The 23,768-nt window shown below is 39.9% G+C and overlaps 2 protein-coding genes across 2 annotated transcripts in view; both read right to left on the bottom strand.

Annotated features, from left to right (window-relative positions):
- LOC146618548 (polypeptide N-acetylgalactosaminyltransferase 17-like) overlaps positions 1-18,219 on the bottom strand; it is a 28,635-nt gene extending 10,416 nt beyond the window's left edge. Inside the window, 4 exon segments of the mRNA XM_085370088.1 lie at positions 13,299-13,473; positions 16,992-17,038; positions 17,040-17,150; positions 18,203-18,219. Coding sequence (XP_085226214.1) covers positions 13,299-13,473; positions 16,992-17,038; positions 17,040-17,150; positions 18,203-18,219 — 350 coding nt within the window.
- Positions 18,220-22,587: 4,368 nt separating this feature from the next.
- LOC146618547 (uncharacterized) lies at positions 22,588-23,768 on the bottom strand. The gene is made up of 2 exons (XM_085371624.1): positions 23,602-23,768; positions 22,588-23,459 (listed from the first exon to the last, which is right to left on the bottom strand). The coding sequence occupies exon 2, from the start codon at positions 23,412-23,414 to the stop codon at positions 22,629-22,631; it is 786 nt and encodes a 261-aa protein (XP_085227750.1). The 5' UTR covers positions 23,415-23,459; positions 23,602-23,768; the 3' UTR covers positions 22,588-22,628.

The raw sequence follows: 23,768 nt of genomic DNA, 5'->3' as shown, positions 1-23,768 counted from the left end.
CTTGTGTCGTCCCAGTTTTATCACTAATTCTGTTTGATTCAGCCGAGTTGAGCTCTGCAGGGGGCAGTGAGAGAACTGCACGGTATACCTTAAGTTATGCACTGAGCTCGAAAATGAGATCCACAAAAAGACATCAACAGGATGTGGCAGTTGTCTTAGCGGGGTTAATAAGGTCCCTCATTGCATGCTAATTTCTTGACAGTATTTAGCCTTTGATTCAGTTCACCACCAAGCGCTCAGCTTTTTTGAATTAGTACAAAACCTTCATTTTTTATGGTTACTAAAAATTTACTTTTACGACAAGTTCTCCAAGAGGGGTCCTGTTTTGGTGTGTGTTTTATGTGTGCTTGTGATGTTTTTTTTTAAATAAAATCCGTTCAACCTGATCCCACAGCCTCAAGTGTCTCATTTTAAAACTTCTCAGGCGTGAAATAGCTTGGCTCTTCCTTTTATGCAGCTTCAGCTATCCTTTGTCTTCTCTTTCCATGGTTTCTTTGCACTTTGTAGCACTCTTTTAACACTGATACCCAAAGCTCTATTATTGTCATTGTTGTTATCATGAATAAGTAGAGAGATACTCCCATACGGTTTATGACAAAATTTAATCCGAAGTGATTGATGGCCCTAATCATGACCTTTTGACCTCGCCCCTCCCCCCCGGAAGCGAGTAATGACCGTGACGAATTGCATCCGGAGAAGGGGGGGGGGGCGGGAACCCCCCGACATCCGGAGAAGGGGGGGCGAACCCCGGAAGCGCGCCATCTGTCGCTAAGCGTGTCGAATTGCATCCTGAGAAGGGAGGGGGGGTAAACCTCCGGAAGCGCGCCATCTGTTGTTGGGAAAAAAAAAGAAAAAAGTTTTTAGAGGGAGGAGAATAAAAGCAGAGAGGAGGAGTTCACAATTTCTAAGCCTCAGACACACAAGATGGATTTCATTCTGCAGCCCAGCAGCTCTCCTGTGTCCGATGAGATCTGCTCTCCCAAAGAAGAAGGCTTTGAATATGCCATATTCAAATACAGCATATTTACTAAGGAAGGCCTCGATCCGGACCTTATGACACTTCCGGAAATACTCCGGAATTGTCTAGTCATTTTCAGACCTGATGCGTCATGTTCCATATACATGAGGGGAGGGGTTTGGTTCCTGAAGCACAGCGGTGATGCAGCAGCTGATTTTGTGCTGTATAGAGAGACAGAGCGGCAGCTAGTTTTCCGCAAACTCATAGTCTGAATTCTGTTTCAATATTATGACGATTTTCTCTGTATTTCTTAATGGGAATAAAGAGTGACTTCCTGTAGAGATTTCAATAGTATTTTATTTTCCTATAATACAGACGCAGTAAAAAAAACCTTTAAGATGATCTGCCTAGCAACAAATTGCATTTTTAGGCTACACCATAGCTTGTGATGAAAAGAAGAACTTTCTATCCGCTTGTAACCTACAGGCTGCCTACCCCGTATGTGTAAAAATGAATAAATATCCCTTAGTGAATACTTTTCTTTGAATACTACTTTTCCTTTTGAGAATCCCTTTTACAAGGGACTGAAAAAACAAACCATAATTGCCGTGACAGGCGATCTTGTTTCACACACACACACACACACACACACACACACACACACACACACACACACACACACACACACACACACACACCGCGGGTCAAGGAGGAGTGAGATATCAGATATCAGTTTTTTCTCAATGCTTATAACCTATAACGCGCCCCCCAAAACAATATTATTATTATTAAAACATCTATAAGGTAGGTTTTGCGCAGCCTGCTCCTTGTCAGACCAAAGTTTTTTTCTTCATTACTTTTAGCTACTTTTACACTGGGTTTTCTCAATAGACAGAAAATGAAAATGAGGAGTCAACAGCCGATATTATCATTGCTTGTAACCCGGTAAATAATTTCGTACATCTCCCCATAAAATAAGCCTTAGTGGAAAAAAGCTCATATTCGAATAAGTTTATTCCCCTCTGTGGGAAAGAGTTTTTTTCTCAGAGTCAACCATGAGGCGAGTTTTGTCAACAGCAATTGTCCATTTGGTAAAACAAATATCCGCCTCTAAGTCGTATTTTACCGTTGCAGAATGTGGAAAACAGACAGCCCTCACAGGAGGCACCCAGGGGCCCACCTCACACACCATAGTTAAAATATTTAAATTTCAACTAAATTTGTAGTAATGATCGGATTTCCTCACTTATCTACACCACACTCCTTGATTTCTTATCGTTTCTTATCGTTCCTCTGTCCCTTAATAGAAACTATCCTCCCTTTCAGTTGTCTTTTGCACTTCCATATCGCAAAGCAGTTACTGTAGGTTATTTTCTGCTTATGCATTAATGTAATTAATTAACTTATTTATCCTTAAGTACGGTAATGACTTGAGTTCTAATGCTTTTTGTCTCTTGAGTTAGCCGTCAATGTGGGATTTTTTTACCCTTTTGTTCAGTTAAAGCTGCCTTTCATTCTTCAACGCAGCTTAAACTCTAATAGGTAAGCTTTCTTGTAATTTCTTAGTTCTGCAGGCTTCTTGAAAGACATCCGAGACTCTTCTTTGGATGCTGGATGCCTTTTGTTTTGTTTTCTGTCAAGATGATCCCACACTGCTTCGATTATCTTGAGGTTCGAACCCTGGAGAGATCAATCCATGACTGATGCGTTGTTTCATCCAGGCATACTTTGACTACAATGGCAGTATGTTTGCGATCATTGTCGTACTGAAAGTTGCTGCCAATCAGACATTACTTGGTATTACATGGTCGATCAAAATCTGGTGGAACTTTTCTACATTCATAATTTGATTAATTTGGATAAGAGCTCCAACAACACTGGCTGAAATCCAGCCTCAAAGCACGGTAGAGTATCCACGCTGTGTTAAAGACGGCTATAGACATTCACTGTTGTATCTCTCTTCGGACCTCTTCCATGCATATTTCAAATTTGGATTCATTACTCCATAAGACATATTACAGCTGATTTCTTTTTCCAGTCAATTTCTTGTGTAATTTGGCACACCTCAGCCTTATTTTTCTCTGTTCTCCTTCCTTAAGAATGGCTTATTAACAGCCACCCTTCCAACTCAGATAACTTTTGATGAAATGTTTACAGCACTTGAGTTACTCGCCACGGCCATCCTAAATGCTAAGAACACTAAACTTTAATTCTAAATTACGTTAACCAGAAAAAACAAGCCAAAGTCGAGATGTTGCTGAGCTGACCTGTGCTATGCTATGCCTTCTAAAGCACGTATAATGTAAACAGAACTGGTCTTTGCACAGAAGCCTGTGGAGCTTCATAATTAACCTCAGTGTGTGAAGAGCACTCTCCATTTAATAATAGCTGTAATAAAATGTTATGGCCGACGGTGTTAAACGCTGCACTTGGGTCTAGCAGGGAAGATTTCAACTTTTCAATACGAATGAAGGCTGAAAACTGATTAGATTAATGTCTGATGATCTTTTCTGTGCTTCTTCAAGTTTGTAACACCAAACATATTAAAGGATGATGTAAGGCTCACAGGAAGAGTTTAATTAGACACACATTTACTATTTTCTTTATACTCTTTCTTTCTTGACATGTTTAATATGATTACTATCAGAGGAGAAAATGACCCTTGTGTAGTTTAAAAAAGTTTTATTTAATCAAACTGTAATGTTGTTGAACTCTGACGGACGTGTCTTTTAATCTTGTCAACAAATCCTTAATCATCTAAATCTGCCATTTATCATCTAGTAAAATGTTCCCTCTGCTTCTGCTGCACATCTCCCCGGACACTCTCCGCTTCACCTGTCCTGTGCAGGTGGTCCAACCCCTGCCTGCCTCCTTAAACTGGGGTGTTTAAATCTCTTTACCTCTGTTGTGAACTTCACACAAAGTTTGTGGTAACAAAATCAAACTGACGAGGATCTCGTTTGAAAAACACACACTCACGAGACAAAATAAAAACAGACTGCTCAAAGCAAAAGCAGAGCCCTCACAGCTGGTAGTACAAAACACAGCGACAACATGCGTATTAGATACCCTCAGTGCCAGAAGCATAAATATGAAAAAATGTGATCACCAAGAGTATCCTAACAACGGCGTTGAGGTGGGTGTTACAGTAAAAAAAAAAAGTAGCCAAATTTTCATCTGAAAATGTTGAATTTTAGTAAAAACAATGCTCTGTAGTTTGATACTGTCGTTACAGACTAAGCAGATGTTTAAAGCCTTCGGACGCTCATTTGAAACGCACTCATTCTCCTTATCAGCTGGAAACATTAAAGCCGTAAAATGACTTTTTCAAACGGATAAAAACTATTGAACAACAGCAATGTTGAGCCTGTTCCAAAATTTGGATGTACATGTGTTGAAGGTGTGGGTCTTGTTGAATTATTAAACATACATTCTTTAATTTTTCGAGCCACAAAAACAACAACTTTTAATTTTCTTCTGCTTGAGTATCGGCCTCGGGTAGCTCTACTTATCATTGCTCAGTCAGTTGTCTGTTTGTGCTACTTTTTTAAGGAGCAGCGTATTATTGGTAAGGGTGACTTTATGTGTTTAGCTACTTAAGTGGAAGTACTGTGGATAGTTTTACCTTACATACATAGATCTACCAATACAGCTTCTGAGGTAACTGTTTACAAAATGTTATAATCTATTCAAAGGTTCTTTGCAATTTTACATTGATAAACATTATCCTTAACACATTTGGCCCACATAAAGTACTATGGCCATCACACTGTCATTTAGAATTGTTTAAATAACTCCTGTCTTAAGTCCTTCCATCAAAAAAAAAAAAAAAAAAAAAAAAAAAACATGGTTCACTTTTACATCACAAAATGTTAGAAATATAAGTCGTTCATAACAAACTGAAAGGTTGGGAGTTTAAAAATCCAAACCGATGGAAGAATCAGAATCAGAATACTTTATTGATCCCTGGGGGAAATTATTTTTTGTTACAGTGCTCCATTATAAACCAACATTAAGACAAGACAGACAATACACTAACTAAGAATAGTACAATATATACATATATATACATACATACATACATACATACATAAGTCACTCATAAATAAATAGCTGGAAAAGAAACATGTGTAGCTGTAGCAGCAAACAGTGTGTTAAGTGGATGCGTTGTACAGGGAGATGGCCACAGGCAGGAAAGATTTCCTGTGTCGTTCAGTGGTGCTTTTCGGTAATCTCAGTCTCTCACTGAACGTGCTCCTGTGACTGACCAGCATGTCATGGAGTGGGTGGGAGGTGTTATCCAACATTGTCTTTATCTTGGACAGCATCCGCCTCTCCGACACCACCTTGAGGGTGTCCAGCTCCATCCCCACAACATTGCTGGCCTTACGGATCAGTTTATCGAGTCTGTTGGCATCTGCGACCCTCAGCCTGCTCCCCCAGCATGCAACAGCATAGAGGATCGCACTGGCCACAACAGACTCATAGAAAACTCATAGAAAATAGGAAGCAGAAGTAGAAGACTATAACGTCTCAGAGCACACGGTGTCTATTATTGTGTAGACATGTATAAATAAGAGCTTAATAAAGATGCTTAATTTCTTAAGAAATAAACAGGTGGAGTGATCTTTATCAAAAGTGGATGTTGCATCTGTGGCTAAACCACTGTACCCAAAAAAACTTTAAAAATCTACTGTGTGTGAGGCTGTGTAAGTAAAGCTTGCCCTTCACACCCGCGTGTAATAAACCATTTGTTGGGGGGTTGTGGATTTGGCACCTCAGCATTGTGAAAGTGGGGAAACATGTTTCTGGCTGTGCATAAGATTTCTGCTTACAACTTAGAATCTCAGTTCTAAATGAAATTCAGATGTTTTTTTTAAGTATGGCTAATGTATTATTTGACTTCTAAGACACACACACACACACACACACACACACACACACACACACACACAAGAACAACACAGAGAAGAAGAAGAGGGGGTCGTTTTACTACGCATCATAAAAACGCAATCATTCATAACATGGACAGTGAGAAGTAAAACTCGTCGTCTTACCACATGTTATATTCTGTAAACTTAAAATAATCCGCAGAAATTAGAGTTTAGTGTTTTAATTCATCTATTAAAAAACACGAGTCAACATTACTGAAGTGACGCTTTAACGATGCGTCTTATCATCGTGTTTATGATGATAAAACATGTTCTCTCGTTAGTAGATGTCTGCGCTGTCACTTGTCACGAAAATGTTCAGAGCCAGGGTTCCTCTTTAATTACCATTGATCGTTAATAGGGTCACAAAAGATTTGTCGCATTATCCCCATAAACAAAATGCTTTTATAGAAATCATTGTGATACAAATATTTAGATTCTTGATTCACAATGTGCACGAACTCAAAATCTTTAGAGGTTCATATTTATAAAGTATCGCAAATAATACATTTATACCATTGTATGAGCTACACTTCTTGTAAAAACTGATTGAAAAAAGCTCCTGTCGTGACCTTCCTTCTGTGAGGACACACACACACACACACACACACACACACACACACACACACACACACACACACACACAGAGAGAGGGAGAGGGGGGGGGGAGATCATTAGGATTGGAGGCGTTTTTTGGATTTTCACTTATTGTCGGCTTTACAGTCACATAAAATTCATTCCAATTTTTTGCCTTTGCTTCAATTAAGGTGTTTCTTTAAATCTACAGCAGCTCCCTTTTCAAAAGGTTTACTGACAACTGACAACGATCAATAGCAGCATACGTGGGGGGAAGAGTATGAGTCTTACGGTGACAGCGGGGCCGTGGGAGCCGGAGGGAGGGGTGAGGGTCCGCGCTAAATTTGCAAAGTTACTGATTTAAAAATTATATTTTTGAATTTTTAATTGCATGACAAACATACGATAGACTCTTGAGCATATTTATATAGCTAAATACACAACGGTATAACCGTGCTAAATAAAAGAGGTCCAAGTACCAAAGCACTCTAATGCAAGCCTCTAAACTGCATGTTGATAAGTACGTGAAGCGTACCTCTACAGCTGAAAACAGATTGTATCCATACTTTGAGGATCTGCTGAATTGTTTTTTTTTTTTTGATGAACTGCAGATGATGATGAATTCCTCTTTATTGTAGAAACAGTCCCTAAGCTGTTGTTGCTCATACTTACCGAGTTCCCTAGCTACTTCCTTACTATGTCAGTAAACCTTTTGAAAAGGGAGCTGCTGTAGATTTAAAGAAACACCTTAATTGAAGCAAAGGCAAAAAATTGGAATGAATTTTATGTGACTGTAAAGCCGACAATAAGTGAAAATCCAATCACAGAAGGAAGGTCACGACAGTATCAGTAAATATGAACCTCTAAAGATTTTGAGTTCGTGCACATTGTGAATCAAGAATCTAAATATTTGTATCACAATGATTTCTATAAAAGCATTTTGTTTATGGGGATAATGCGACAAATCTTTTGTGACCCTATTAACGATCAATGGTAATTAAAGAGGAACCCTGGCTCTGAACATTTTCGTGACAAGTGACAGCGCAGACATCTACTAACGAGAGAACATGTTTTATCATCATAAACACGATGATAAGACGCATCGTTAAAGCGTCACTTCAGTAATGTTGACTCGTGTTTTTTAATAGATGAATTAAAACACTAAACTCTAATTTCTGCGGATTATTTTAAGTTTACAGAATATAACATGTGGTAAGACGACGAGTTTTACTTCTCACTGTCCATGTTATGAATGATTGCGTTTTTATGATGCGTAGTAAAACGACCCCCTCTTCTTCTTCTCTGTGTTGTTCTTTTGTGTGTGTGTGTGTGTGTGTGTGTGTGTGTGTGTGTCTTAGAAGTCAAATAATACATTAGCCATACTTAAAAAAACATCTGAATTTCATTTAGAACTGAGATTCTAATTTGTAAGCAGAAATCTTATGCACAGCCAGAAACATGTTTCCCCACTTTCACAATGCTGAGGTGCCAAATCCACAACCCCCCAACAAATGGTTTATTACACGCGGGTGTGAAGGGCAAGCTTTACTTACACAGCCTCACACACAGTAGATTTTTAAAGTTTTTTTGGGTACAGTGGTTTAGCCACAGATGCAACATCCACTTTTGATAAAGATCACTCCACCTGTTTATTTCTTAAGAAATTAAGCATCTTTATTAAGCTCTTATTTATACATGTCTACACAATAATAGACACCGTGTGCTCTGAGACGTTATAGTCTTCTACTTCTGCTTCCTATTTTCTATGAGTTTTCTATGAGTCTGTTGTGGCCAGTGCGATCCTCTATGCTGTTGCATGCTGGGGGAGCAGGCTGAGGGTCGCAGATGCCAACAGACTCGATAAACTGATCCGTAAGGCCAGCAATGTTGTGGGGATGGAGCTGGACACCCTCAAGGTGGTGTCGGAGAGGCGGATGCTGTCCAAGATAAAGACAATGTTGGATAACACCTCCCACCCACTCCATGACATGCTGGTCAGTCACAGGAGCACGTTCAGTGAGAGACTGAGATTACCGAAAAGCACCACTGAACGACACAGGAAATCTTTCCTGCCTGTGGCCATCTCCCTGTACAACGCATCCACTTAACACACTGTTTGCTGCTACAGCTACACATGTTTCTTTTCCAGCTATTTATTTATGAGTGACTTATGTATGTATGTATGTATGTATGTATATATATGTATATATTGTACTATTCTTAGTTAGTGTATTGTCTGTCTTGTCTTAATGTTGGTTTATAATGGAGCACTGTAACAAAAAATAATTTCCCCCAGGGATCAATAAAGTATTCTGATTCTGATTCTTCCATCGGTTTGGATTTTTAAACTCCCAACCTTTCAGTTTGTTATGAACGACTTATATTTCTAACATTTTGTGATGTAAAAGTGAACCATGTTTTTTTTTTTTTTTTTTTTTTTTTTTGATGGAAGGACTTAAGACAGGAGTTATTTAAACAATTCTAAATGACAGTGTGATGGCCATAGTACTTTATGTGGGCCAAATGTGTTAAGGATAATGTTTATCAATGTAAAATTGCAAAGAACCTTTGAATAGATTATAACATTTTGTAAACAGTTACCTCAGAAGCTGTATTGGTAGATCTATGTATGTAAGGTAAAACTATCCACAGTACTTCCACTTAAGTAGCTAAACACATAAAGTCACCCTTACCAATAATACGCTGCTCCTTAAAAAAGTAGCACAAACAGACAACTGACTGAGCAATGATAAGTAGAGCTACCCGAGGCCGATACTCAAGCAGAAGAAAATTAAAAGTTGTTGTTTTTGTGGCTCGAAAAATTAAAGAATGTATGTTTAATAATTCAACAAGACCCACACCTTCAACACATGTACATCCAAATTTTGGAACAGGCTCAACATTGCTGTTGTTCAATAGTTTTTATCCGTTTGAAAAAGTCATTTTACGGCTTTAATGTTTCCAGCTGATAAGGAGAATGAGTGCGTTTCAAATGAGCGTCCGAAGGCTTTAAACATCTGCTTAGTCTGTAACGACAGTATCAAACTACAGAGCATTGTTTTTACTAAAATTCAACATTTTCAGATGAAAATTTGGCTACTTTTTTTTTTTACTGTAACACCCACCTCAACGCCGTTGTTAGGATACTCTTGGTGATCACATTTTTTCATATTTATGCTTCTGGCACTGAGGGTATCTAATACGCATGTTGTCGCTGTGTTTTGTACTACCAGCTGTGAGGGCTCTGCTTTTGCTTTGAGCAGTCTGTTTTTATTTTGTCTCGTGAGTGTGTGTTTTTCAAACGAGATCCTCGTCAGTTTGATTTTGTTACCACAAACTTTGTGTGAAGTTCACAACAGAGGTAAAGAGATTTAAACACCCCAGTTTAAGGAGGCAGGCAGGGGTTGGACCACCTGCACAGGACAGGTGAAGCGGAGAGTGTCCGGGGAGATGTGCAGCAGAAGCAGAGGGAACATTTTACTAGATGATAAATGGCAGATTTAGATGATTAAGGATTTGTTGACAAGATTAAAAGACACGTCCGTCAGAGTTCAACAACATTACAGTTTGATTAAATAAAACTTTTTTAAACTACACAAGGGTCATTTTCTCCTCTGATAGTAATCATATTAAACATGTCAAGAAAGAAAGAGTATAAAGAAAATAGTAAATGTGTGTCTAATTAAACTCTTCCTGTGAGCCTTACATCATCCTTTAATATGTTTGGTGTTACAAACTTGAAGAAGCACAGAAAAGATCATCAGACATTAATCTAATCAGTTTTCAGCCTTCATTCGTATTGAAAAGTTGAAATCTTCCCTGCTAGACCCAAGTGCAGCGTTTAACACCGTCGGCCATAACATTTTATTACAGCTATTATTAAATGGAGAGTGCTCTTCACACACTGAGGTTAATTATGAAGCTCCACAGGCTTCTGTGCAAAGACCAGTTCTGTTTACATTATACGTGCTTTAGAAGGCATAGCATAGCACAGGTCAGCTCAGCAACATCTCGACTTTGGCTTGTTTTTTCTGGTTAACGTAATTTAGAATTAAAGTTTAGTGTTCTTAGCATTTAGGATGGCCGTGGCGAGTAACTCAAGTGCTGTAAACATTTCATCAAAAGTTATCTGAGTTGGAAGGGTGGCTGTTAATAAGCCATTCTTAAGGAAGGAGAACAGAGAAAAATAAGGCTGAGGTGTGCCAAATTACACAAGAAATTGACTGGAAAAAGAAATCAGCTGTAATATGTCTTATGGAGTAATGAATCCAAATTTGAAATATGCATGGAAGAGGTCCGAAGAGAGATACAACAGTGAATGTCTATAGCCGTCTTTAACACAGCGTGGATACTCTACCGTGCTTTGAGGCTGGATTTCAGCCAGTGTTGTTGGAGCTCTTATCCAAATTAATCAAATTATGAATGTAGAAAAGTTCCACCAGATTTTGATCGACCATGTAATACCAAGTAATGTCTGATTGGCAGCAACTTTCAGTACGACAATGATCGCAAACATACTGCCATTGTAGTCAAAGTATGCCTGGATGAAACAACGCATCAGTCATGGATTGATCTCTCCAGGGTTCGAACCTCAAGATAATCGAAGCAGTGTGGGATCATCTTGACAGAAAACAAAACAAAAGGCATCCAGCATCCAAAGAAGAGTCTCGGATGTCTTTCAAGAAGCCTGCAGAACTAAGAAATTACAAGAAAGCTTACCTATTAGAGTTTAAGCTGCGTTGAAGAATGAAAGGCAGCTTTAACTGAACAAAAGGGTAAAAAAATCCCACATTGACGGCTAACTCAAGAGACAAAAAGCATTAGAACTCAAGTCATTACCGTACTTAAGGATAAATAAGTTAATTAATTACATTAATGCATAAGCAGAAAATAACCTACAGTAACTGCTTTGCGATATGGAAGTGCAAAAGACAACTGAAAGGGAGGATAGTTTCTATTAAGGGACAGAGGAACGATAAGAAACGATAAGAAATCAAGGAGTGTGGTGTAGATAAGTGAGGAAATCCGATCATTACTACAAATTTAGTTGAAATTTAAATATTTTAACTATGGTGTGTGAGGTGGGCCCCTGGGTGCCTCCTGTGAGGGCTGTCTGTTTTCCACATTCTGCAACGGTAAAATACGACTTAGAGGCGGATATTTGTTTTACCAAATGGACAATTGCTGTTGACAAAACTCGCCTCATGGTTGACTCTGAGAAAAAAACTCTTTCCCACAGAGGGGAATAAACTTATTCGAATATGAGCTTTTTTCCACTAAGGCTTATTTTATGGGGAGATGTACGAAATTATTTACCGGGTTACAAGCAATGATAATATCGGCTGTTGACTCCTCATTTTCATTTTCTGTCTATTGAGAAAACCCAGTGTAAAAGTAGCTAAAAGTAATGAAGAAAAAAACTTTGGTCTGACAAGGAGCAGGCTGCGCAAAACCTACCTTATAGATGTTTTAATAATAATAATATTGTTTTGGGGGGCGCGTTATAGGTTATAAGCATTGAGAAAAAACTGATATCTGATATCTCACTCCTCCTTGACCCGCGGTGTGTGTGTGTGTGTGTGTGTGTGTGTGTGTGTGTGTGTGTGTGTGTGTGTGTGAAACAAGATCGCCTGTCACGGCAATTATGGTTTGTTTTTTCAGTCCCTTGTAAAAGGGATTCTCAAAAGGAAAAGTAGTATTCAAAGAAAAGTATTCACTAAGGGATATTTATTCATTTTTACACATACGGGGTAGGCAGCCTGTAGGTTACAAGCGGATAGAAAGTTCTTCTTTTCATCACAAGCTATGGTGTAGCCTAAAAATGCAATTTGTTGCTAGGCAGATCATCTTAAAGGTTTTTTTTACTGCGTCTGTATTATAGGAAAATAAAATACTATTGAAATCTCTACAGGAAGTCACTCTTTATTCCCATTAAGAAATACAGAGAAAATCGTCATAATATTGAAACAGAATTCAGACTATGAGTTTGCGGAAAACTAGCTGCCGCTCTGTCTCTCTATACAGCACAAAATCAGCTGCTGCATCACCGCTGTGCTTCAGGAACCAAACCCCTCCCCTCATGTATATGGAACATGACGCATCAGGTCTGAAAATGACTAGACAATTCCGGAGTATTTCCGGAAGTGTCATAAGGTCCGGATCGAGGCCTTCCTTAGTAAATATGCTGTAATTGAATATGGCATATTCAAAGCCTTCTTCTTTGGGAGAGCAGATCTCATCGGACACAGGAGAGCTGCTGGGCTGCAGAATGAAATCCATCTTGTGTGTCTGAGGCTTAGAAATTGTGAACTCCTCCTCTCTGCTTTTATTCTCCTCCCTCTAAAAACTTTTTTCTTTTTTTTTCCCAACAACAGATGGCGCGCTTCCGGAGGTTTACCCCCCCTCCCTTCTCAGGATGCAATTCGACACGCTTAGCGACAGATGGCGCGCTTCCGGGGTTCGCCCCCCCTTCTCCGGATGTCGGGGGGTTCCCGCCCCCCCCCCCTTCTCCGGATGCAATTCGTCACGGTCATTACTCGCTTCCGGGGGGGAGGGGGGAGGTCAAAAGGTCATGATTAGGGCCATCAATCACTTTGGATTAAATTTTGTCATAAACCGTATGGGAGTATCTCTCTATAAGTTATTCCAATGTTCATACATTTGGCAAAGATATGTTTTTTTCCAGATTTAATTTTGAGTACATGTCATTTTTGTTTTTGAATGCTGTGTTTCACTTTAATTTACACTAAAATAAGCCTTTTTCCAAATACCAAAAATTCACTCCTGACTGTTAATAACACCGTGCTTCCCGCTAGATGATAGGACCCACTCACCATGATGGGGTGAACTCCACATGGGCATCAAAAAATCCTGTCACCTCAGCAGTGGCTACCTTCCAACCCTCGATCCTGGCCCTGATCAATCCCTCTCTCTTTTGGTTCCTTACAATCTTCACCAGGCCGGGATAGCGTTTGTTCACATACTCCTCCAGTGGACCTTTCAGTTGCTCTACAGTTCAGAAAATGAAGATAACACATCAAACAAAACAAGTCAGAAATGCTTATAAAGACTGATCTTTAGTTGATCTTTGAATCTGCAGTTTAGCTTATAATCTGCACATCTATCCTTGAACAGTCTGCCAGCTGGAGTTTTCCAGTATTTGATCTGATGTCAGGACTAATAAAGCCTGAAAAGAATATATCACCATTGCAGCTAAGTTGGCGAGTTTAAGAAGAATCCCTACATGCTAAAGAAAGTGCTTGTATTTTTTTCTTAGCTTCTCTAACATCAGATCCATTGCAGCCCTCTTTACTGAAGAAAGGAGGAAAAAAAGAAAAATGCTGTTCCAGAGTCCCCTCTGGCAGCAACAATCAAAGCCTGACACATTATGCCTAGCTTGCATAATTATTTTCATGCAATCACAATAATTGGAATTCATGTCGATAAATATGAAAGGACAGCAGAGTGAGCTTAAGCAACCATTCCCAGTATGACAACTCTTTTGTCTCACTTCTCTCACTGGCAGCCTGCACTCCTTTATAAACCTCACATCAAGCCTTAGTATTGGTTGTGTGAAACAACATGATAAGAACACAAAGGGCAACCCACTAAGCACTAAATGGTAAATGGCCTGCATTTGTATAGCGCTTTTCTAGTCCCTAAGGACCCCAAAGCGCTTCACACTACATAATAAGTATTTGGTCAATAACAAAAATACAACTCAATACTTTGTAACATAACCTTTGTTGGCAATAACAGAGGTCAAACGTTTACTATAGGTCTTTACCAGGTTTGCACACACAGTAGCTGGTATTTTGGCCCATTCCTCCATGCAGATCTTCTCGAGAGCAGTGATGTTTTGGGGCTGTCGCCGAGCAACACGGACTTTCAACTCCCGCCACAGATTTTCTATGGGGTTGAGGTCTGGAGACTGGCTAGGCCACTCCAGGACTTTCAAATGCTTCTTACGGAGCCACTCCTTTGTTGCCCGGGTGGTGTGTTTTGGATCATTGTCATGTTGGAAGACCCAGCCTCGTTTCATCTTCAAAGTTCTCACTGATGGAAGGAGGTTTTGGCTCAAAATCTCACGATACATGGCCCCATTCATTCCGTCCTTAACACGGATCAGTCGTCCTGTCCCCTTGGCAGAAAAACAGCCCCATAGCATGATGTTTCCACCCCCATGCTTCACAGTAGGTATGGTGTTCTTGGGATGCAACTCAGTATTCTTCTTCCTCCAAACACAACGAGTTGAGTTTATACCAAAAAGTTCTACTTTGGTTTCATCTGACCACATGACATTCTCCCAATCCTCTGCTGTATCATCCATGTGCTCTCTGGCAAACTTCAGACGGGCCTGGACATGCACTGGCTTCAGCAGCGGAACACGTCTGGCACTGCGGGATTTGATTCCCTGCCGTTGTAGTGTGTTACTGATGGTGACCTTTGTTACTTTGGTCCCAGCTCTCTGCAGGTCATTCACCAGGTCCCCCCGTGTGGTTCTGGGATCTTTGCTCACCGTTCTCATGATCATTTTGACCCCACGGGATGAGATCTTGCGTGGAGCCCCAGATCGAGGGAGATTATCAGTGGTCTTGTATGTCTTCCATTTTCTGATGATTGCTCCCACAGTTGATTTTTGCACACCAAGCAAATACTTATTTTCCACCCTGATTTACGAATAAATTCTTTACAAATCCAACCATGTGAATTCATGGATTTTTTTTTCACATTCTGTCTCTCACAGTTGAAGTGTACCTCTGGTGCAAATTACTGACCTCTGTCATCATTTTAGGTGGGGGAACTTGCACAATCGGTGGTTGACTAAATACTTTTTTGCCCCACTGTACCTATGAAAATATACTCACTGTATATATATATAATCAAAGCATTTCTTTAGCAAAGTGCACATACTAGCCCTTTTTAAGTTCATTGACATATGTGCACTCAAACAGGCCCAATGAGATTGAGGGTTATACCCCAATTATTTGTGTTAGGTTTGTAAGCTTTTCCAAATGAATACAGAAAATCAGCAAAACCACCATAAAGAAAGCTTATTTAAATAAAGCTGATATTGGGAGAACAAAGCCCAAGGGGTGGAAAATGAGTAAAAAACCTGTGAAGCAGAGAATAACATGAGGGACTGTTGCAGAGCGCATGAGTGAAACAAGCTCACAGATGAGCTGACAAAGATTGGCAGAAATCACTTTAGAGCAGCCGGGTAATAAGGAACAGGTGAACATAGAGTGGAGCAGATAATTACGAGCAAAAACCCAAACAAATACTTTCAGACAATCCTAAAGCTCTTATTTAGTTGCATAGAGCCATGTGTGAACATTTTGTCTTTACATTTTGCTTCCAAGGAACCGAACTGTCTTTTAATTCTGTAATTTATTTCACGTTCTTCAGGCTTTCTGAAGGTCCTTCAAATTTTTCTTTGGACATCATTTTATCATAATTTTCAGTGCAGTCCTTTATTTGTTTGTTCCTATGAATCATTCACACATAATAAAGGCACCTAACTCAAGGGACAAATTCGTTACTGGCACATTACCAGCAGCTTGTCACAAATACACAATTTGTTTCCTGCACAAAAAATGACAACGATAACACACCAGCAAGGTGATTACCAAAGAGCTATTAGCCAAAAACTTGACATATGTCAAGAAACTAAACAAGTAGAGGACAAAAGAACTGGCAGCTTAAATAAAAACATCTACAGCAGACGAACAGAATTTGAAAGTTGTGTCCTTAAGAAATAACACAAAACTGACACACAACCTGAGAGATGCATCTGGCATCTTATGTTTGCAAGTTTCAGTAAACTGCTGCATCTATTTCCCATTTTCCTAGCAAAATACAAAGACATGATGGCTTATTAGCTCATCCTATCCTAAATAACCACTAATGTATGCCAACTATTGTCACTGCTACACTATCAAAAGCTGAAAACAAACATAAAAAACATACAAATTCATCACCACAACAACACAGTTGATAAATAAAGAAATACAGAAGCACACATGCAAATAGAGAGATGACATAAAAGTTCTCACTCAGCTCCCTGCGGTGCTGTTTTAAGCTCCAACTCACTCTAAACAACACCAACGGGGGTCTACTGCTTCCTGAGCATCAACGACCGCGCCACCTTTTTAAGATAAGATAAGATAAGATAAGATAAGATAACCTTTATTAGTCCCACACGTGGGAAATTTGTTTTGTCACAGCAGGAAGAGGACAGTGCAAAGGTTATTCACTAGTTTCAGTTTTATAATAATATAAAACTTAATTATATAATTATATTCAGGTTACATGACACTTATTGTATAAGATAATTATTTCTGGGATGCTGAATGACAATTTGATGTGTATTTTGTTGCTTTCAGTAGAAATCCTGCTGATGACTCAGTGGATTTTAGATGGAAATTCTGTGTTTCACTCACTATAAACCATCTTCTAATCAGAGGGCGAAAAAGCCACTCTTCTTATTTGGTATTAGCTGAAGAAAATATTTAATCTATACTGACCGTCATCGCTGTTGTCGTCCACCAGGATGACCTCCTTGAGCAAGTGTGTGATTGACAGCTGAGTGGACTGAGCGCAGGATCACCGACAGAGCCTCGTTGACGAAGATGAAGATGAGGGAGATTTGGGGAAGGTCTCTTGAGTAGCTGACCTTTCTACATCTGTAGAAAGACACGACACAACACCTGTAAACTACTTGCATTAAGTAATACGAGGTGCCAGTGGAGCACTAGAGTGATGGTTTGGGAAAAGTAGTCTACAAAGTTATACAATTAAAAAGACAATCATGATTTTGTATTGATGAGCCCATTTACCATGATTTCTAACATTTCTGATCAATTGAATGTTGTATTAAATAACAAGGAATATGCCTTTCTTTTTAAAAAATGAGGACATTTCTCAGTGAACCTTAATTTTTGAGTGCTCGCATATTTAATTTTGAATTTGTAAAAAAGACTAAACTACCTCCATAGAGCTGCTGACGTCTTGTTCAATGGGGCTGAAAGGCAGAGCAAGTGCTGCTTCCTGTTCAACTATAATCACAAGGATTTATTTTCCACATTGGCCTTTTAACTGCATGTGCTGTTTCAGATAGAAACCCTATTTTAAACTTGTTTTGTTTAAACAGCTCTAATGAAGCGGAAAGCGGCAGGGTGAGGCTTTGGCTCTAAGTTTAGCACATGTGGGAAAGGAAGGGGCTTCTTTTATTGTCTCCTTTTCACGTCTTTTTTTCTTTTATCGATTATCTTATTTCCTCTGTGAAATAATAGCTAATTAGAAGTTATTCTATAACAAATCCAGTGTTTTCAATTCACGAGGTTGGAGAACACTTTTTTAGGGTTTTTGGCAGGAAACCATTAGAAAACAGAAGGCAACATTAACAAGATTAACCACGAAGAACTGGGACATTTGTCACCTTTTTTCTCCTTCTGATACAATATTGCAAAAGTCTTGAGGCATCCTCATTTCATTATATTCTGCTGGGAAAATGGGAAATAGGCAGAGCAATTCACTGAAACGTGCAAACATAAATGGAAATACAGTACATAAGGCAAAAATGTACTTGAAAGTCAATATTTGGTATGGCCACCTTTACTATCGAACATAGCCTGGACTCTCTCTTTCCGGAACACACTGCTTTAATAAATGTTGAGGTCTGGGCTCTGGGGAGGCCAATCCATGACTGATCTAGGTATACGTTTATTGTATTCACCGTGTGTTTGGGATCATTGTCGTAATGAATAAAAATATGCCTTTTCCAACTAGATGCTTTTCAGCTGGGACTGCATGATTAATGAAAATCTTAATATCTGGTTCATATTTCCATCAGCTTTCTCAAGATTCCCAACACCACTGGCAGAGCCTTCATCGTGTTTTACAGATGGATGTAAACACCCTCTGTTGGAGTCATATCAACAATTATTTGAACCAAAAATGTCAAATATGAATTCATAATGCTGTAAGACCTGTTGCCACTGATATAGTCCAGTTCTCGTGTAATTTACCATACCTCAGCCTTTTCTCCCTGTTTCTCTTCACTAAAAATGGCTTCCTGACAGCCTTCCACTGAGACCGTTTCTGATGAGGCTTCAGCAAACAGCAGATGGATCCATTAAAGGGCCAGTGCATCTCTCAGGTACTTCAAGTCTTTGCTTTTCTTTATATTTTTCTACATCTTAAGGACATGATTTCCAGATACAGTTCATCTGCTGTACAGAGTTATTTAGTCCTGCTACTTTTCCGGTTTCCTCAATTTTTTTAAGGACTCACAGCACGCCAGATTTTTGGGAACCACCTAGTTGGTTCAAAATGTTATTTTTACCTATCAGATTTTGTTATCTTTTAGATTCTTAAAGTGCTATGCTGTGGTGTGCTGGGGGAGCAGCACAGCAAAGAAGGACTCATCCAGGCTGGAAAAACTGATCAGGAAGGCTAGCTCTGTGGTCGGCATGAAGCTGGACACCCTGGTGACAGTGGCAGAGAAAAGGACACTAAAGAAACTGATGGACATTATGGACAATGCCAGGCATCCTCTGCACACGGCCATTAACAACCAGAAGAGTCTGTTCAGTGACAGGTTGCTTCTCCCCAAGACAAGAACTAACAGACTTAAAAACTCCTTTGTCCCACACGCCATCAGACTGTTTAACTCCTCTCTGGAGGGGAGAGGGAGGGGAAACAGGAGGACAAAGGAGGGGGGAACAACTAAGCTGTAGTGCCTCTTCACCTCACTGTGCAATACCTTTTGTGCAATACTTTTGTAAATAGTCAACAGTGCAATAGACCTCAATACTCGATACTTTGGGAGCCATAAACATCATTAGACCAGTGCACATATTGGTAAATGGACTGGTTCTTATATAGCGCTTTTCTACTCTTCTGAGCACTCAAAGCGCTTTACACAACTTGTGCATTCACCCATTCACACCCATTCGCACAAGCACATTGTTCTAGGTGCTTTCTAAGTAACATTCACACACATTCATACTCCGATGGATGCATCGGAGAGCAATTTGGGGTTAATATCTTGCCCAAGGATATTTGGCATGCAGACTGGGGGAAGCCAGGAATCGAACCACCAATCTTCCGATCAGCAGATGACCTGCTCTACCGCCTGAGCTACAGCCACCCCCTTATTGTCTCTATTGTGCTCTGTCTTGGTTGTTGAGTTGACTAATGTGGAAATAAAATTTATCCAGCAGTAAACCTGAGTTTGCGGTGAGGGAAGCATCTTGTACAGTACAGCACTTTCCAGCAGGAACTTCGATAGAATGTAAAATAAAACATTTTGTGTATTTTAAAATGACATTCAGTGTGTTTTTGTTGTTGCTGCACTAATCAACCACTTACTACTAACTGCAATGGTAGTTTATTGGATTGGAAAGTGTGGCGATGCTCGCCACCTGGTCTCCCTTCTTGCTTGTTGGTGTGGGCAGGTCTCATTTGTAGGTGCTGAAGAGCTGCTGTGGCTCATTTCCATCAGTGGCACTGGCAATACCTGGGCTCATTCTGTCAGTGAGGTAGTTGAAAAACCCCAGTTGGGTAAAGCGTTTGGGGGTTTTTGTTAACAGACATGCTTATCTATTTAGTTGGTGTTATTTTTTTCAGCTAAATTTTTTAGTGCAATTAGCACTTTCAGCATCAATCCATAGCAATGTGTTGTATTTTTCACATTGTCTGTGTGTAAAATACATATGTAAGCATAGATTACACAAAGGATCCTGCACGCCAAGCTGGATACAAATAGAAATCCCTGGAAACAATTCTTTCTGCGCTTAAGAGCAGCTTCCTATTGCAACGCTGGAGGATTTGTCACCATTACTGGATACGCTGCAGAAGCACAGCAAAGCAGTGACTGTGTGGAGTCGAAAACTATTACACCAACTACACTACACAGTCACCCACATTACCCCAATCACTGGCGTGTTTACACAACAGAGACGCTGAGTCTTTGTTACGGGCGCCAGCCACTGTGGCCTCGTTGTGTGGACACAGAGAGACCTTGCTGTGACTCGCGTCTTCCCTGCTGTGGATTTCTGGAAACCGCGCTTAAAGAAAGCACAAGACTTCTTTCGTAAAATGTGCCTTCCTGAACTTGTTGGGAAATACTTCTCGAAACAACGTGCTGCTCTAAATAGCCTGTAATGTTTCATGTTGTGGTTAAAGATTGATGACAGCTGTGTGGTGCGATGTAAATAGTTTGCATTTCATTTTTATGTGATTGCTGTGTACATGTGAATAGATCTATAATAAAGAAAAACAAACAAATATACTATTCTTTTTTGTTTTATTAAAACAACTTCACACAAAGTACAACTATTTACAATGTACAGTACATCCAAAAGAACAGCTTTAAGAATACTCAACAGGAGCAAGTGTCATTTGGCCCTGGTTTGACAACAACACTGGGGCACATATTAACAAAAACACAGCAAACCTTAACGATCTTATCAAGAAGTGTTGTGTCTTCAGCCTCACATGATAAGAGTAATCAGACTGTGTGTAACATTTTGAACTTGTTGCGCAAACTACCTATTACTCGCTCAACATGAATTCTCAGGTGGGCAATTGCTCTCGTTTGTTCAACGTCCCTTGCATCAAGTTGACAGTAGCCTTTTGTGAAAGCTGGAATCTTGACCTCCGCACACATCATTCCTACAGCATCTCTGATGTCAAAGCCTCTGTCAGCCAATACTACGTCCCCTGGTAACAGCTTTTGAAGAATGCCACATCTCTCTATGATGTGTTTATCTGATGCACGACTAGGGCTGGGCCATATTATACCATTCACGGTAATACCGGTATAATGTTAGGCAACGATAGGAAAATGAAATATCGCGATAGAATGGGAGTAAAACGCGCATGCGCAGTGCCTTTGTTTTCATACGCACATGGCCGATTGTTGAGTGAAACAGATGAACCAGAATTGGTTTGTAAAAATGGTGCAACTTCCGTGATGTGGAACTGGTTTGGTGTTTGTCTGTCAGATACACGACAAAGCACATTTTTTTGCAGAACATGAAAGCGGTCGTCGTTAATTGTCGTATTTGTCGGACTAAGATGCTCTTAAATCTGGGAGTAATCTGGGTCCTAAACTCCGTATGCTTCAGGTCAAACAACACTGCAGCATCACTGAGAGTTAAAAACTGTCTAAATTCTTTCATCTTTAGTAAAACGATCAGCATTGCTGCTTTACCAGGTGTAACTATAAAGTTTAACTTCCATGAAAACAAAAAGTTATTACATTTAATGGAGTTAGAAGTTAGCAGGAAGCTAGCGGAAGTTAGCTCGCTAGTTTCGCTAGTTACCTAAGCATGATATAGCATGTTCTGACTGAGAGATTTCTGAACAAATTAAAACGTACAGCTCTGCTATCACTTCCAACATAAATGAAGACAGGAAACTAAACAGCAGTGACGTTTGTAGGGTTACTGAAGTTGGGCTAGCTGGTATATAATGATGTGCTACGTGATCGCTAGCGACACAGCTATGTTAGCATAACATAAACAGTGAAGCTGGAGGACGAACACTAACACTTTTCCACTTATAAAAGTTAACGTGAAGGTTCTTCATGGTTAGAGACAAATGCAATCGCATGGCAGGATGCTGTAAACGGACCAAACTTCAGTCAGGAGAACAACTGAGATAATCTATCCACAATACCAGGTTAGTCATTAATATACTGCAACAACATGGGAATAGAGCAGCTGCCAGAGAATTCAACATTAATGAATCAATGGTACAGAAGTGGAGGAAGCAAGAAGAATGAGTTTAATAAAGTTTGATTTATCTGACTGCTTTGTTTCGCTTAATGTGCCTTATAATCCCGTGCACCTTATGGTCCGAAAAATGCGTACTGCACACTGCAGTTTAATGTTGCAAAGCACCTCTTTTTAACTTCAGTGGATATTATACATGGTTATGCTCAGGATATGTCAGCCCATTTCTACTGGAAATGCCTTTTGGTTAAACTTTCAGCAAGGAATTTGCATTTGCACTGTTACATTTTTATAAAGCTTTAATGTACATAAAAACCAGCTTCTTGTTTAAGTGAAAATAAATGGAAGGTTGTCTTTTTGCGCTAGTAATGTTGTGGAGTTGTATTTTGTCTCGCATCAATTATATCGTCGGTTATATCGTTATCGCAAATTTTCAAATATATATCGTGATAAATATTTTTGGCCATATCGCCCTGCTCTATGCACGACCCCCCATCCCCTGGAAATGAAAGAAATAGCTCCATGGGGTGTAATCCCGATGAGGTATTTTATGGTCTGTGTACCCTTGTAATGAGAGTATGTTTGTGCGCGTGCCTTTAAATTAGATGGTCTTTCTGTTCGAATCTCAAAACAGTCAACAATGATTGCTACTCGTTTTCCAAAAGTTTCAGTAAACTGTGGAGGCATTGTCGCCTGCAGACAGTGCCTCTCAGGCCAGTGCACCAGTGCTCCTAAGTGGGCATACAAAACATCAATGGTATCGGTGAAGACAGAAGACAGTGTTTTGTGCGACACATGGAATAGATGACAAAGATGCTGGACTGGAAGATCAAGTCTCAGACGCATTAGTGTGAGTAAGAGCATTTGGAAACCTGTCAGTTTCTTCGGTATTGGCAGGAAATCTTTGACAGTGTTGAAGAGGGACATTAAGACAGCATAACAATATAGTCCAGTGTAATATCTTACTTTTTCGGTATCGTCCTTTAAGAAAGTTTCATTCAGCTCTGTCTTTTGCAACTGTGCTCGAAGCAGTCTGTTCTCCTCCAACAGCCGGTTTATTTCTGCTCTGCCCTGTTGACTGCACACACAGTCCTTCGTCTGCCCTTCAGCTTCCGTGACGCTGTCACTCCCATCACCACTGTCCACATTTGCAGCTGGTACGTCAACCTCCACTTGTCCAACACAACTGCTGTCCACTGCCTCCATGACATGGTTGTTGTTCTTCTGTCAGACCTTCATCGATCATCAAGCCTGTAAGATAAAAAATAGTGCATAGACTTAAGGTTAATGTACACCAATATTCCAATGACAGGTGTGTGATTCATCTTTAAGTTATGTGCGGATTAGTGTACCATAAGAGCAATTTAGTATGTTTTCAGAGGGGGGTGTTTACCTGCAATGGGTGCTCTTTTTCGCTTCCGTTGCATACGCCTTGCGTGCCGGTCCGAGTCTGACACAGGTTTGTCGTCGTGCCCCATGTGCAGTGTTGGTGCCCAGTCTGGATTTGTTACATCCATTTCATATGCTGGTTTGCCTGCAATAATGCCAAATCAAAAGCTA

The sequence above is a fragment of the Diplotaxodon limnothrissa genome, linkage group LG14 (assembly GCF_057381915.1).
Source record: "Diplotaxodon limnothrissa isolate DT_005_m linkage group LG14, D_limnothrissa_male_GT1.1, whole genome shotgun sequence".
Taxonomy (NCBI): domain Eukaryota; kingdom Metazoa; phylum Chordata; class Actinopteri; order Cichliformes; family Cichlidae; genus Diplotaxodon; species Diplotaxodon limnothrissa.
The sequence above is the reverse complement of the archived record's forward strand: the minus strand, read 5'-3'. Positions and strand labels throughout refer to the sequence as shown.